At 30.8% G+C, this 17,512-nt stretch overlaps 1 protein-coding gene across 1 annotated transcript; it reads left to right on the top strand.

Annotated features, from left to right (window-relative positions):
- The first annotated feature begins 14,306 nt into the window (after positions 1-14,306).
- LOC110732303 (cytochrome P450 78A9-like) lies at positions 14,307-17,512 on the top strand. The gene is made up of 2 exons (XM_021912224.1): positions 14,307-15,563; positions 16,516-17,512. Exons 1-2 carry the CDS (start codon positions 14,553-14,555, stop codon positions 17,125-17,127), a joined length of 1,623 nt encoding a protein of 540 aa, XP_021767916.1. The 5' UTR covers positions 14,307-14,552; the 3' UTR covers positions 17,128-17,512.

Raw genomic sequence — 17,512 nt, 5'->3', positions numbered from 1 at the left:
AGTGTAAGAGCAGGGGTTCGGAGTGGAGCCGTGTGTGGAGGTCTGGTAGGGTGGGGTCAGCTGGGTTAGCTTACGGTGGTTACGGAAGGGAAGGTGGTGGATGGGGGTGGTCATGTTGGGTTGCCCATGGATGAAGATAGTAAGGTGGGAAGAAAGAGAATAAAGGATTTTTTTTTCTTTTTTTTTTTTGACCAATCACAGGTCGTCACGTGTCATGTAACCTGTTATATGACCGATTGGAACCAATAAAAAAGGATGGGGGGTAAAGGTCGGATTATTAAATAATAATCCAAAGGTGGGATTATTAAAAAAAGAATGACCCAAAGATGGAATTATTCCCATGAATTTTTCCTATATTGAAAGGCTATCCAAAATAACTAGAAAAATCACAATCCATATACTAAAACAACCTATAATCTTCAACCATTTAGGACATTAAGACTTTTATCCTTAATTGGAATCAGATTTTCTCTAACTAATCTTCATGAAATTGGAATTTTTTTTTCAATTTTTTTACAGGTTGATTTTGAGGGCCCAAAGAATAATAATGATAATAATGATGATTAACACACTAGTTCTGTGCCCGGGCGATGTTCAGATAATTGATAAAATTTTAAGAGAACATTTTTACTTAAATGTTAAATACGGTCGAATAATTCGTTCTGATAATGTAGGATATTTGGACATACAATATCATATGGAGTGTACTTTGTTTGTAAATAGATATCAATGTTATTATTGACTTGAAATTATTTTTATTGAACTTCAATTATTTTCACTGAATTGAAATATTTTACCAAACTAAATTATTTTTACTGATTAAAACTTATTTTACTGATTCTCTAATATTTTTTTAAAATAAATTAAATAACAATGCATTTTGTATGCGACTAACCACACCATCTGGCTGGACAAAGTAACCCCTGTGTAACTGATCGAGTGACCCTTGCAATACTAACCGAGTAACCTCTAAAACTGACTAAGTACCCCCTACCTATAACACTAATTGAGTAACCACTATGACACTGACCAAGTAACCCCTATATCATTAACGAAGTAACTCTTATGTTGTAATAGTTGGTGACACGGTTTGGCTAACTACATATAAAAGTTTGTGATTAAATATATAATAAATGGATCTTATTTTAAAGAACTTTTTAAAACGAATTTGATGATGGAAATAGAATTGAGTTAAAGAATATTTATTAAAGGTTATGATTAATTGTGTATATATGAAATATTAGAATTTTATCGATAATAAAATACTATGCAACAATTTTATCTTAAAAAATCTATCCAAAAAGCGCTTACTTAGCATCATATGTGTCACAATAATACCTATTTATCTCCTACGTGGCGCGACACTTGCCAAAAAACTGGAATTTCTAGTGTCGTTGTCTCGTGGCCTGGCTGCGAGACCGGCGTTATTTATTAGTGATATGATATGATATTAAATTTATTATTAGAAAAATAATAACTTTTGTAGTATAAAGGATAACTTTAAATAACTCATAATAAATTAATGTACACTCATCTCTTTAGAGAATTTATGTTTAGGGAAACAAGGAAGTATATACAACATTAATATTTAACGACAAAAATGATCACATTAGATATCTTTACATTTTGTGTACTTTGAAAATATGAAAAAAAATTATAATTCGTAATTTTTTAATTGCAAAATAAATAAGATACTAATAAGTATATGATCTGATTTGTTTGTTTGTTCTTATTGTTTTTAAATAAGCAAATATGGAGTATTTTCTTTGTTCACATTTTTTAGTGCATGTTTTCAACAACTATGTGGCCCAGACGTTGTAATAGGTTGCTAGTTTAATTAATCTTATGATTATATGTATTTAGTGTTTATGGTTTTTTTTTTCTTTTTTTAATTAGTACTTCTGATTTGCAATTATATATATTTATTTATTTTCATCTTTATAACATGGTTGATAATTGGCTTAGATGGTTGAATAACCATCCTTCTTAAAAGCTTGTGACATAATGATTAAGGTTGATTGAGTGGTGATGTGGCATAATGAGAGGTTGAGCAAAAAAGTCTATGTGACACCTTTTAATAGACAAAATTTCGTAAAATAAATATAAATAATTAAAATTGATATCTTGAGAAAATAAATTTTAAAGCGAATTTAGCAACACTCATATTGTAAATTTTAAAGTACTTCAACTAAAAAGACATTTTAAGTCTGTATTTTAATAATTTAAATAATTATAGATTAGAAGCAATTGGCTACTCTATTTCTCCTAAAAGTCTTTCAAAAAAAAATAAAAATTCTCCTTTTAAATCCTTGAAAAAAAAAGAATTAGCCAACTACCACCAGCTTTTTGGTTGATCTTCCGTTTATAAATATACGATATTTTTATTGAGAAAATATTATATAACTCTATCAAGACCATAATTATCATCTATTAAAACCATAATTATCATTCCTCTAACAGAACCACCACTACAATTATGGATGTCTTTTAATGTCCACATTGTTTTTTTAAATGTTAAATTTACTCAAATTTATAGCTTGTGCATAATATTTACGGAAATAAAGTATATCCGTTTTGAATTTTCTTTCCTTACAATTATGCATTACATCTATAACTAATACTAAAGTAATTACCGCTGACATCATAACTATCCACGTGGCAGCTTCTTATAAAAAAATTTCCCTTCAAAACTATTATTGACATCATTTTTTTTTCCTTTTCAAGGTAAAAGTTAATGTTTGGAAATAATTGACTAATTATACGGAGTATATTTTTCTAAAAACTTTTATGACTAAATATACAATTTCTATTCAAATGAATTAAAATTAAATAATTGACGGTTGGTACAGTCTCTTTCACTATTTTTTTCTTTCTCCTACATAGTTTATTTTCTTAAAAATAATCTCCTATATTTTATTGTAGTAGTGATTGTAAATTTTGGATTTTACACTCTTTATTAATTCTTCAAATTTTCTATAATGAATCAAAAGGGAATGCAAACATTTTAAAAATTTTATTATAGCAATGAAGTTAATAGAATAATTAACATTATCATGTTTTTTATTTTACCTCCATTAATCTAACGAAAAGGATCACAATTTATTATGTTTTGCTTAAAATATTTATTACACACTTACAAGTAAATTTTTTATCATTAAAACCTTGCACTGCACATGACTAACCTAGTAAATAAATAAAAGAAGTTTTATTGAAAAATGGTAAATAATAATACTCATCAACTCATCACTACTTTTTTCTATTCTTTGTTAGTTGGAACATTTTAATTAAATGTACGAGAAATTTTTGATCAAATTGTCAATAATTCAATGAGGTATAGTTATTACTATATTTTAGGTGTTAGATTTTGGGAAAACTCTTCAAATTGGAGTGTGTACCATTGATCCATATATATAGAGTTACAAGACTAGACCTAATCACGATCGGAGATCTCGTTTGATAAGGATACTAAATATTTACAAATATATTCGATAACTATAATAAATATTATCTAAATATAATATCTATCAAACCCGCAGTCGTAGCGGGAGGAGGTCATACACTAAGATTGGATCCAAAGTCTAAAAATAAGTCTCGTGGAAGGCCTTTGGTGAATATGTCTGCAAACTGGTATGTAGAAGGAACATGAAGAACTCGAACCTCATCCAAAGAAACTTTTTCTCGAACAAAATGAATATCCATCTCCACATGTTTGGTGCGTTGGTGTTGAACTGGGTTGCTAGAAAGGTAGATAGCGCTGACATTATCACAATAAACAAGAGTAGCTTGACGAAGAGGACAATGTAGCTCCAATGAAAGATTACGAAGCCAACAAGCCTCAGAGACAACGTTTGCGACGCCTCGATAATATATTTAGATAATATTATATTTAGATTGAAATCTAACATTAGGCAATGCATGTTAAACTTTTAGCAAGTAGCTAGAATGTAATCAGGTATATATTATTATCACTAATAAATAAAGTCGGTCTCGCAGCCAAGCCATAAGATAGCGACACTTGGTATTCCAGTTTTTCGCCAAGTGTCGAGCCACGTAGGCGACAAATAGGTTTTATTGTGACACATATAATGCTAAGTAAGCAAATTTTGGATAGAGTTTTTAAGATAGAATTGTTGTGTAGAGTTTTATTATCAATATACTTCTAATATTTCATATATACAAAATTAATCATAAAATTTAATAAATATCCTATAACTCAGTTCTATTTCCATCATAAAATTCGTTTTAAAAAGTTCTTTAAAATAAGATCAATTTATAATATATTTATTTTATAAAATTAATAGAGAATTAGTAAAAATTAGTTTTAATCCGTAAAAATAATTTTAGTTTGGTAAAAATACTTTCGGTTCAGTAAAATAATTTAAGTTCAATAAAAATAATTTCAATTCAATAATGACATAGATATCTTATTTTATACTATTTGAATAATCCTTTTTGATAAATTAAATATCATATCATATCATTAATAAATAAAGCTGGTCTCGCAGCTAGGTCACGAGATAGTGACACTTGGTATCCTAGTTTGTCGCCAAGTGTCGTGCCACGTAGGTGACAAATAGGTATTATTGTGACACATATGGTGCTAAATAATTGAACTTTGGATAGTTTTTTTAAGATAAAAATGTTGTATAGAGTTTTAATTATCGATACAATACTAATTTCATATATAAAAAAATAATCATAACTTTAAATAAAAATCTAATAACTCGGTTTTATTTCCATCATAAAATTTGTTTTAAAAAGTTATTTAAAATAATCCATTTATAATATATTTAAAATAATAGAGAATTAGTAAAAATAAGTTTTAACTGGTAAAAATACTTTCAGTTTAGTAAAAATAATTTAAGTATGATATTGCATGTCTAAATATCGTGCATTATTAAAAGTGCTTATATGACCGTATTTAACATTCAAGTCAAAAAGTTTATCCTAAAATTCAATAAACAACCTAAGTATCGCGCGGGGCACAAAACTAGTTAGTTTATAAATTATAACATACTAGGTTTAGAATTCATAAAATCATGATAATTGCCAATTGTACACTTTGAATTAGCTTAATATAATGGAATATATACTTTTTTATATGGTATTTGATGAGATAATTAACCATTTTGCATTGGTTGTATTGTTAAATACTTCAAATGGATACATGCCATAAATACAAAGAGAATCACTCAATTTGTGTGAAGGTTTAAATAAGAGGCTTTATAGTCAATATGATGCTCACTTTTATATCACAATTTTAAAATAAATAATTGTATCAAGCAAATTACAAATGTTCCATTTGTTCCTTTTCTAGTCAGAAAACTTGGTGCCTTTTTAACAAGTACGATATGGTGTGGCTTGTGATCAACCAACACTTAACTCACAAAAGCAGAAATTTTTATTTGATTAGCTTAGATGTAATTATTAACAGTATATCAATTGACTCTAGGTCTCTAGTCTCTAGTGCAATGTAAGAGCTTCTAATTTAATGATCCAGTATAATATACTAAGAAAGTTTTGAAACACAAATACTAAATTTATTTTAACCTTATTTTTGCATGGAAGTAGTTTTAAATCTTCTGATTGTTATGAACATTAGTTGTTTTTTACGAGTACACTGTATGTTGTAAGGGGAGGTATGAAATATATTTTACCAATATCTAAGTTATTAGAGGTCAGATGCATGGCTTTGTCCGAGTTTTTTTATGAGTTATTTCATGGATTAATTAATTAGTAGGGTGTAGTTTCTTATGCCCAACTAACGCACAAATTTGTGACTTGGCAACATTATACTACGTACAATTTATTATCTTAAAAAAAAAAAATTGCATTTGCATTTCCTTGTCGTCTTAATTCGTTAGGTGTATCCGTGTATGTTTGTATACTAGGAAAATGAAAGATACGAAGTATTCAACTTGGAATAACTCAACTCGTTAAATATAAAAATAAGTTTTTTTGTAAATATTATAATTCAAAAAATATAATAATAAATATAAAAAAAACTCTACTTTTTTTATATTTTTTTTTTGTGAAACATTAATTTGTCTAGGAAATTAATTATATTTATTTATTATTATATATTTTTTGAATCTATCTATCTATAATCTATACTAAATGAGAGTCTTTTTTCCCTCTCAAATCCCCTACAAATCGCGCCCAAAATTCACAAGTGACTTATAATTTTTTTTCTTGGATATATTTCCTCTCTCATGCTTAATATTGTGCATAATAACTCTTATCACCCTTAAAAAGTGATACAACAAAAGTAGTATGATAATAAAAATAATTCAAAAGCCTTATTAATTACTTTATATATGAAGTATTATAAAGATGATTTTAGGTGATGTATTTGTCCATATAACAACTAATGGTTGTGAGGGATATTTAATATTGGGGCGGGAATTGCAACATGAAGATTTAGGTAATTAAGTTATTGTTTCTTACTATCTACCATTTATATTCCCTTTGATCTACGTTCTCTAATGTATATAAAATTATGACATGACAACATCTCTAAGCCAATTAAAATTTATCAAATAAAAAAAAATGACTTTTTTTGTGAAGAACTGCCTCATACATTTCAGTTTTTGTGAAAAACTAACTTATTAAAAAAATATTGTAAGAAACTACCTTATAAAAACCAGATGTTGTAAGAAACTACCTTATAAAACACTAAATGTTGTAAGAAGCTACTTTTTGCCAGATTATTGCATTGAATAAGGGAAGTTTAATGACCCATATTCAATCACATTTTCTCCTTTTCCCACCCAATTTCTCCATTGCCCCCTTATAACCCCTAATTCTCCTTCTCTTTCATTGTTAAATCAAGTATATGGTAGCATCTTACAACATTTCGTTTTTATAAGGTAGTTTCTTACAACAATTTTTTTATAAGGTAGTTTTTCACAAAATTTGAAGTATATAAGGTAGTTTTTCACAAAAAATCCTAATAAAATTTTTGCCTACAATTTGTTTCTATAATACAATTTTTTAAAAAAAGAAAAATAGATGTATTAAGTTAAAACCATAGGCATCGCACGAGCACTATCTAGTTCTAAATTCTAAATTGGTCTAGTATAAAAGAATGGAGTAACTTTTACATTATTTTTTTCTTTTTAATTAACTAATGACGGTAGATAGTAAAGTAATTACGGAGTTTATTATTACTATGATAAAACTTTCCGTAGAATCCGATACCTGCCTACCTGGCCTCTTTATTTTTTTGGTGTTTAGAGATCCACAAAGACTGATGATGAGAATTAATTCCAGCCTTCCAGAATCTCCTAGAATCGAACGGAAATCTCAAACAACCTCTATTTCTCACTCTCTACCTATCCTCTTCACGAGGAAGTATGCACCTAATGATTTTGATTGTAAACTCTAGCTAGCTTCTAGCTGAATAGCTAGCTAGCTAGCTAGCATCCGAGGGACCAAGCAAAGGCCTTCGATTACATTGATTACAAGCTAGTTGCGTGCCTCATTGACCAATTATCCTCACGCAAATACTATCCTATGCCAAGCTGAAAATTTTAAATAAACAAAATGGAATTAACATTCCTATTACCTAGTAATTTAGGACACAAGGTCGTCTTCTCATATGATAATTATAGGTTTATAATTGTTAAAAACCCTATAATCCTATTAAAGCCTATATGTATTAATCATTAATCCTCGAATATACAGTACTTGGATCAAGTTGGTCAATCAAAAAATGATATTATACTAACAATATTTGCAATAGAAGATCTAAAAGCTTCTCTCGAACCCAAAGATCAACTAATTAACATATATTATAATACTAATTAAAAACCTCAAATGTATTTGAGAAAAAAGCACGATTAGTCAAAGAATCTCATCGATTAGAAAGAAGATTTATTTTAGTCTCATAACAGAATTCTGATTTGTTCTTTTAGCAACTTGACCTATATTGGCTATATGGCTTTTGTTCTTTAATGACTTAATCTTTTCTTGAAGAGATTTATTAATTTTTAGAATTTAAGGAAACATAAGTAGAGGCCTATATAGATCCTATGTTATCATAGTTTACTTTGAAAATAAAAATAAAAATATAATCATTTATCAGATAAAATTAAGATTTTATGTTAACTTAATAAGTTGATCGATCTCCATATTGATATAAAATTCGATGAGTTAAAGTCGTACGTGAGGAAGCTAGCTTAGCTAAGGTTACTACTCTATCAAATTCACTACAAAGTCGTGTGTGGCACTCAATGATGTTACAAGACTTCATTAGACAACATTTGATGTCGTTAACCAAAATGTGCAACTCTCCTAGAATTGAGTTTTTTAATTAGCAATTTAGCACCAACCATATATAACATTTGATTTGGTAAATATTATAACATTGCTACATAAAATAAAATGGGAAGATTTTATAGTTGGTAGCATTGCTTTCAACTTGGCATATAGATAATTGGCAGTCATTGTCTTTATTAGCAATTTAGCATCAATCTTTTCGTACAAAAAGAGAACTCCTCGTATAATTGTTTGAATCCAATTCCAAAAACAGATATAATTTTTTCTTGATCAAACGACTTAGACTAATCCAACCAAGAAAAATTAGTCGATTATTAGAGTATAGACGAGGTTTCCCAATCAGTCTCTTCTTCTTTTATGTTTTTTTTGACGGGCTCTTCTTTTTTTATGTTATTCTATCATACAACTAGAGCAACATGCTATATTTGTAAATTTCAAAATTAGATTAACTTGTTTTAATACAAAAAATAGATTAGTATCTCCTTCAATAACGAATCATAATGCAATGAGCACTAAGATATTCCCACTAGTTAAAACTCCCACTTGTTTGCCAAAAAAAAAAAATGAAAATAGAAATAGAAATACTATAAACTTCCTTCATTTCATATTAGTGACACATTTCACTTAGGCACGTTTGTCAATGCATACTTTCGAATGCAAATATCCTTCATTACATATTAGCAAAAATTATAAAAATTTGATATTTAAAAAATAGATGTTAAGACGAATATAAGAAGACCTCACATGACTATACTTTTTCTCAATACGAAATCACAAAACGAAGTCAAAGCTAATTATGTGAATAGTGTACAAAGTCAAACTATGAATCCAAGTCAAGTTTGTGCCCGTCACTAAGAGTGAGAGTCCACTTTATAAGTTCAAGGAAGTTCCATCCCAAAACCAATGACAATATAAAGAGTAGCCTCTTAGCCTTATAAAGTGTCTAACCCTCTCGTCTTTTATCAATGTGGGAACATTACATGTGTTGTTTGAAAATGTTACACTTCAACATAGGTTTTAGAATAATTTCACTAGTAACAAGCATCAGTCCTCGTAAAAAGAAAGTTTGACTACATACAAACATCATAAAAATATTCAATTTTAAACTTTATCAATGTGATCACAAGAGTTTGTCGAGTAGATACTACAAGATAACAATATATCTCTAATAGCTTGCACATGTACACATATATATGCTTATACATTCACACACTTTTATTTTTATTTGAACAAATTACAAGGGCAATACAAATAAAAAATGAAGGTGACAAATTCAACTTGTAGCATGTCATGTGCAGACTACCCATAATCTTAACAAGTAATTTAGGACCTCATTGGTACATCCACACGCATGTGCACACACGCACTCACAAGTCACAACTCTACTTATGTGTGTGCATTGTATTATCCTGAATATAGCTAGACACCTTGTTGCTGGCTAGGTAATGCCTTAAATCTCTTAAATATAAAGATAACAGTAGAATGAAGCAGGCCATTTGTCCTTTGGTGAGGTTCATAGTTCATATTGGATTCTATTATACTAAAACATCGTCCCTTTTAATAGCTAAAGGGGAAAAGAAAACGCTAAGCCTAATCATAATGAAGTCAAACCAAATAACAACTTGCAAATAACCAGATCAAAACCCATATAATAACGGTCACCCATCGATCGACCGAGAGGCAAATACGAGGAAACATAGAATTTGACGAAAGTCATTATGTGTTGTATCAAATTTTGAAACAAGTGCAAGTTGGAGACTTGGGGTCAACTCTTTTAACATCTTGTAATTTAATTAAGGCTAGTAGGCTAATGACATGGAATAGAGGAATTAAAATATTACATCAACTCCAAAAATTAATTTTGAAACATTCATGAAAAGTATGGTGCCCCTAAGTCCCTTCGTCAATTATAAAGGGCAGTCAAGCTTTCTAAATCTAATCGAGTTTAGCTACTAATTAGTATGTAGTTACTGTTAAAATACTTTCATTATAAAGGGCAGTCAAGCTTTCATTATAATTGTAAAAAATGGTAAAATACTACGGACAATAAAAGGATAACAAAAATTCAAATATAGGTAATGTTAAACCATCAAATTTATACTTCCTTAGTTTATTTTAGTTGACACCATTTGAATTTTGCACTATTTATAAATTACACTTTGACTAGCTTTTATGATTAATAGCTACGATAAAATATAGCCTGTAGGATCTTGTTTGAATCGTCTCATTGTATATATTATATTAATATCCACTTTTTATAATTTTACCATATCGATAATTAGAAATATTAATCATTAAAATAGTGTATTGACAAGCGTGTTAATAGTAAGGTGTCAACTAAATAAAAACGAAGGTAGTATATTAAACTAGCTATTCAAGTTAGCATATTTATAATAGTTGTTATAACAAATGCAAGAAAGATTATTGAAATCAACAAACAGTAACACATATTTTATGTGGTTCACTAACGATTAGTTAGTTTATAAACAAATGAGATGAGAATTTGATCTTGACAAAAGAATAGTTTTTTTGGTGCTCATCTTTACAAAAGAATAGTGGCTAGGCTAAACCCTGCCAGGCCAAAACCTAAAACGAAATAGGCCCCCAAAACTAGTGTATCGAAACCCTGTCATAGTCATTCAAAGGGGTTAACTGATTTAAAGCATATTCTAACATGAAATTTTAAAATTTCTATTGTGTGGTGCTATGTTGTGTTGATGAGAGAAAAAATATAGTGATGGTATCAACTGTTGAAAATGTTATGTGTACGAGTAAAGTGATAGATCATTGTGATCATTTATAGAATAGGACAAACTTAAAAGAGACAATTAAAACAGAAGTCAAGGCAAATTTAAAGGACAGATGAAATACCTACCACAAATTTTGCTCAAAATCTAATTTAATTTTCAAGCCATATCAAATCGAATTATGAGATGCCAAGCTACATACAAGCCTACAACGACCACGTTAAATTAGAACAATAATATTCAACAAACGTGTCCATTGACTTGATTTCTCCATTGACCACTAAATGTACAAGTAATAATCAATAGTTAAGAATAGAATCGTAGCACAGTGAAAGTTCGAATTGACCACCACATGATGAACAAGCGATAGCAACTAACATATATAGTCATTTTCGTATAATCATATTTCCTAACATATTATGTGCGTTGGACTTACAACATTAGGCTATGTTTATTTGCACTTTTTAATTTACAGGGTAGTTACTCGATCAAGTAGGTAGTGCGGTAGTGTAGTCAATGAAATTTAAAATTATGTATCCAACTTTAGGTTAAAATTTAGACTAAAGTGTAATTGATGAATGGGGATAGTGCGACGGAGACGAATCAATATTTCCTAACATATTATGTGTGTTGGACTTACAACATTAGGCTATGTTTATTTGCACTTTTTAATTTGCAGGGTAGTTACTCGATCAAGTAGTTAGTGCGGTAGTGTAGTCAATGAAATTTAAAATTATGTGTCCAATTTTAGGTTAAAATTTAGACTAAAGTGTAATTGATGAATGGGGTAGTGCGACGAAGACGAATCAATAAGGTTAGGTCACCTTCTGTATTAATAATGGTGGCATTTAGCAATAATATTACCAATAAGTCTAGAAAGACATTATCATTCGGTTATAGCAAGGTTATTGCTTCAACATAGCAATGATTCATCTAATTTTTCTGGTGCATAATCGATTGTATCATCTATATGGCTATACCCTCGATCTTGGCCTCTTAGGTACAAATATATTTTTATATATGATCTTCACTTCTTCATTGATCATCTTTAAGGAGTAAAATAACATTTAACTACACTGTTCTCTGCAAACTAAAAAGAGTATGTAACACGAATTACACCTCGTGAGCATCCAAGTCAGAGGTTCGATCTCTACCTTAATAATTGAATATCAACACTAATGATTGAGCAATTTTGGAAGGGAGTGTATATGAGAATCAATTGTGAGAGGCTTGGGTATCACAACACAAATTAAAATATTTACTCTAAAAAAGGAAGCTGGATGAAATTAAAATTGTTAACTTATTATCACAATGGCTCTAATACCATGACTAACGATCAAGTCGACCTAAATTCTAAGTTAATGGTTGGAGACTCAAGATTGATTTTATGTTCTATGAAAATCAAGCTAGTATCTAGATAAATCAAATTATTATTATTATTATTATTATTTTTTTTTTTTTTTGAATAAATTATTATTATTATTATTATTATTATTATTATTATTATTATTATTATTATTATTATTATTTTACAGTCCTTTTTATTATTTGGAGCTCTCCAATTGATTAAAATGGGAAAAAAGGCAATACTATATTAATAAAGCCTTTAAACCACTATGTATCCCCCCCCCCTCCACAAGAAGGATTTCAAAGTAGTATTTTTTTTTTTTTTTTTTTTTTTTGACAAAGATTTCAAAGTAGTATTGCTTATGTTGATGGATGAGACTCCTTCTAGCTCTCCTTTGTATACACGTGATATAAAGATGCAAATCTCTAATTCTTCGCAAAGAATAAGAGGTTACGATAAGACATTGTTAAAGGAAAGCTAATTGTGCGGCTGGCTGGTTAGCTAATTACAAGGTGCATTTGAAGCAAAAATCGGTGATTTTATAGGTCTTGAAGGATCGGATTTTCATATTGTTTAATTGGGAGCGAGATTAAGGGGAGTTCGATCATAGTGTTCATAGATTAAGGGGATTTTCATATTGTTCTAGGAGCTGAGTCTAGTAGTTAGTGCTTTGTTTGTTATACTTTATGTTTGGTTTAGATGTATTTTCTACCTCTTTAAGGGGCTTGCCCCTCTCTTTCAACAACAACCACTGCACCAAAAAAAAAAAAAGGTGGACTTTTAGATATTACGTCAGTAAATATAAATGGAAACGAAGGTAGTCTACGGAAGTTTCGGTGAATCAGCAAAACTAACAGCTTCATATCTGTTACATGACCTTAATGGTTAATTAAGATAACATAAAATATAATAATAAGATTAATAACATTTGCATGCATATTGCATGACATTCATATCAACGCAAATTTAGCTAATCACTTTCCGTATATCGATCTTACTATTGTCAATGGCGGCGCTTAGAACACCTTCTTTAAAACTAACTTACCGTTATACGATTTCTCTAATTCTCTATCACAATACACAGGTTCAAGTACGTAACTAATTTCAACTTGACTCGTACTTTGTTTTTTCTAAATTAAAAACTAATAAAGCTTAGTTAACCTACTTAAATGGGCTGACTCGTACTTTTTATGGCCTAACAAGTACTACTTCAATTCGTTCATATCATTTATGAGTATCATTAGCTAACTTCGTTTCATTTCATTGCCTACATTATTTACACTAATGTTATACACTGGATGTACATAGAGGTGGGTGCATCTAAAAGGAAGTTTTTTGCTCAATTTTTTTTTTCTTTTCATTTTAAGATTTTAAAATAAGCAAAAATTAATAAATGAGCAGAAAATACTCTTGATGCATCTTGCATCTGGATATATATACCTTTCTTTGAATCAAGTTTAATCCATGTGGAGTAACTAATTTTTTTAATAAAAAAATAGTGTCTTAATTGTGAATGTATGGGGTGGGGGTGGGGGTGGGGAGGGGGGGGAGTTTAGTAACATGAAAAACCTTAGCCTTTTACTTAGAGCATTATTGATGATTTTAATTTTCTTACAATAATCAGTAATTTTTGTTATTTTCAATACATGGTACCGGCAACTTTAAGACTAAAAAGTTCGCGTCAAATAAGATTCTTATCAACAAATATAATAAGGTTTCATTTTAAAATCAATGAATGATAGGATCCAGTAGCACACTGAATTCTTATAACTTAGTCAAATTCCTTCTCATTCTTAAAGACAACTTGTCTCAACTCATATAATATATATGGGTTATCATCTTAATATAAAGACATATACACAATAAACCTTTAATTTAATGTTTTACAGGTATTGAATATTAGCACAAGGAAACTTGTAATTATTTAATTTTCATAACTTTTGGAATAAACTTAAAAAATAAAATAAAATACAAGTGTCATTTTACAGCTATCATATATCAAACCACAAATAACGTATGTACCAATGTTAATTGCCAGCCCCCTGCCACACTTCTCTATATAAACCCACCTCCTTACCTATGAAATAAACCATAAATAGAAAGCCGCACCAAATACTCAAATACACACACTCTCTAATACCTCCATTTAACAACCAACTTCTTAACCCCTCTTTTCCATGGAATCGCAAACTGAGAGTTTATGGTTAATAGCCCTCGCTTCCAAATGCACCGCCTTTTCACCACAAACTATCCTTTTTCTTTTCACCCTCTTATGCTTAGCTTCATTAACCATAGTTTTGTTCCACTGGGTTGAACCCGGGGGTCCAGCTTGGGGTAAATACCGTCACAATAAATTCACCCCACGAAACACCCCGGTACTACCCCCAGGACCCCGGGGTTATCCCATCATAGGAAGCATGGACTTAACGGTGGGCTTAGCCCACCATAAGTTAACCTCCATGGCTAACCTCCTAGGAGCTAGGAGGCTTATGGCCTTTAGTATGGGTGACACACGTGTCGTGATCACATGCAATCCTGACGTAGCTAAAGATATCCTATGTAATTCGGTGTTTGCTGACCGTCCGATCAAGGAGTCTGCTTACAGCTTGATGTTTAACCGTGCCATGGGGTTCGCCCCGTACGGTGTTTACTGGAGGACGTTACGGAGGATTGCCGCCACCCATATGTTCTGTCCGAAACAGATTAACCTCGGCGTAATACAAAGAGCTGAAATCGCCTCACAAATGGTGAACATGATTAATTATAATGTTGGTAAAAATACAGCAGCATTTTCTGTCAGAGAAATGCTGAAGCTAGCATCTCTGACCAACATGATGGAATCAGTGTTCGGAAGGCGGTACGAGTTGTCAACTGCCTCGCTGAATAGCGAGGCAGCAGAACTTAGTCAGCTCGTACAAGAAGGTTATGAGTTACTAGGGAAGCTCAACTTGTCTGACCATCTTTCCTGGCTTGGTTCTTTTGATCCTCAAAGGATCCGTGAGAGATGTTCTCAGCTCGTTCCTCGGGTTAATCGGTTTGTTAACCGGATTATTTCCGAGCACCGGGTTCGGGACCATAAGCAAGAGGCAGGTGACGACGACGCTAGAGGCCATGATTTTGCAGATGTTTTACTGTCCTTAAATGGACCTGATAAATTGTCTGATTCTGATATGGTGGCTGTTCTTTGGGTAAGTATTTTTCATACTTCTACCGTACTTCAATATAATTAATAATTCAAATTATACTATCAACACGAGTAGTCGAGTACACAACAATTATATTTAATAGTAAAGTTTTGCCACTTGAATTTTGTTAAGAACATAAAATAGGGTTATCTCAACATAATATACCCTAGGCATACATGAATGAAGCAATCACGACAGTTGCAACCAATGATATTTCATAATTATTATAGTAATATATGGAGTAGTTATATATGCAATTGGAGGGTCGATGATAATCTCCTTTTAAATCATACGAAGTAGTATACTATTTTTGTCTTAAAATGAATAAATAAACTTGTTGGTGGTATTTTTCTTTTTTCGGGATGTGGGGACAACAAATCCGATCTCCTTATAATAATGCAAGAATAAGATGTGCTACCAAATAAACAAATCTAACAGTAGCATTTTTGTAGCTATTACTATGTATAATGACGTTTACATTAAGAATAAACATTCTTCATATAGTAACACTACTTCGATCTATCTCTATTTAGAAAAAGCTTTCTTCCTAGAAAAAGCTTCCTTCCCCACTCTCGTAATGTCTAACCAGCTAATCCGCGCTAAATTGACTCATAAGAGGTTGTGAATTAAATGGACAGTTTTGGTACCACTAAAGAAAATTAGGATAAGCTAATAAACAAACTCATTAGTAGCACTAATAATTAATAATTTGAACATCATTATTGATAATTGATGTAATGATTATTGATATGTGACAGTACATAAAGCTTTAGACCACCTTTTTTCTAGGGCTAAAGTTTTTCCACAATAATATTCACAATGGTAAAAAACAAGTGACACAAAATATTACTCCCTAATCTATATACTTCCTATGTGATATAAAATTCAATAAATATTGTCTTGGAAAAATTTATTATTTATCGTAATTTTGAACGATTTCGTCTACGAATGGCAGGAGATGATATTCAGAGGAACGGATACAGTAGCAGTGTTAATAGAGTGGATACTAGCAAGAATGGTCCTTCACCCTGATATCCAATCAAAGGTCCAAGATGAATTAGACAAAGTGGTCGGAAAATCTAGACCGTTGATGGAATCTGATATTCCTTCATTGGGCTATCTTCAGGCTATGATCAAAGAAGTTCTGAGATTACACCCACCCGGCCCACTTCTATCGTGGGCCCGTTTAGCAATAACTGATACAACCCTTGACGGGTATCATATCCCAGAAGGTACAACTGCTATGGTTAATATGTGGGCCATAGCCCGGGACCCCGGCATATGGGCTGACCCGCTTAGGTTTTCCCCGGAAAGGTTTATGGATAAAATGGATGATTTCTCGGTGTTGGGATCGGATCTTAGGCTGGCACCGTTTGGGTCCGGGAGGCGGTCTTGCCCCGGGAAGGCGCTCGGGTTAACTACCGTAACTTATTGGGTTGGGACTTTGCTTCATGAATTTGTGTGGACGCAATGTGATCAATATCCTGTTACTCTTAGTGAAGTTATGAAGTTGTCATGTGAAATGGCTAATCCCCTCAAAGTTATGGTCCACTCTAGGCGTAATTGAGTGTACGACTAAGACGTGAGAGTTTAATTAGTTAGTTTGGTTGATATTGTACAAAAGTGAGTTAAACCAAATTATACTACTAGTTCCCCGAAAAAAAAAAAAAAAAAAAAGAATTATACTACTAGTTCGGGTGTAATGTGTAAATATACTGTTTGAAACCTTAACTAACTAAGAACAAGGTTTGCCGTGTAAGATAAGATGTAAGTTTCATAAGGAGACATAGAAATTAGATCGTGAATAAAAGTTTGTCGTACACTCTTCGTTTGTTTGAATTCACACAATCTAGGTGATCAAATATAAAGTGTGAATTCGTATATTTGCTTTGTATGCAATGTATTTTCCTTGATAGATATATACAAAACGTGATTAAATATTTGTACTTTTA

The sequence above is a fragment of the Chenopodium quinoa genome, unplaced genomic scaffold (genome assembly GCF_001683475.1).
Source record: "Chenopodium quinoa cultivar QQ74 unplaced genomic scaffold, ASM168347v1, whole genome shotgun sequence".
NCBI lineage: Eukaryota > Viridiplantae > Streptophyta > Magnoliopsida > Caryophyllales > Amaranthaceae > Chenopodium > Chenopodium quinoa.
Note: the sequence above shows the minus strand (reverse complement) of the source record. Positions and strands in the feature narration are given on the sequence as shown.

What these genes read in the sequence shown, in the direction of transcription:
- LOC110732303 (XM_021912224.1), top strand. Translation starts at nt 14,553, where the DNA reads ATGGAATCGCAAACTGAGAGTTTATGGTTAATAGCCCTCGCTTCCAAA. An exon ending in ATATGGTGGCTGTTCTTTGG is followed by an intron (nt 15,564 to 16,515) that starts GTAAGTATTTTT and finishes TACGAATGGCAG; the next exon opens with GAGATGATATTCAGAGGAAC.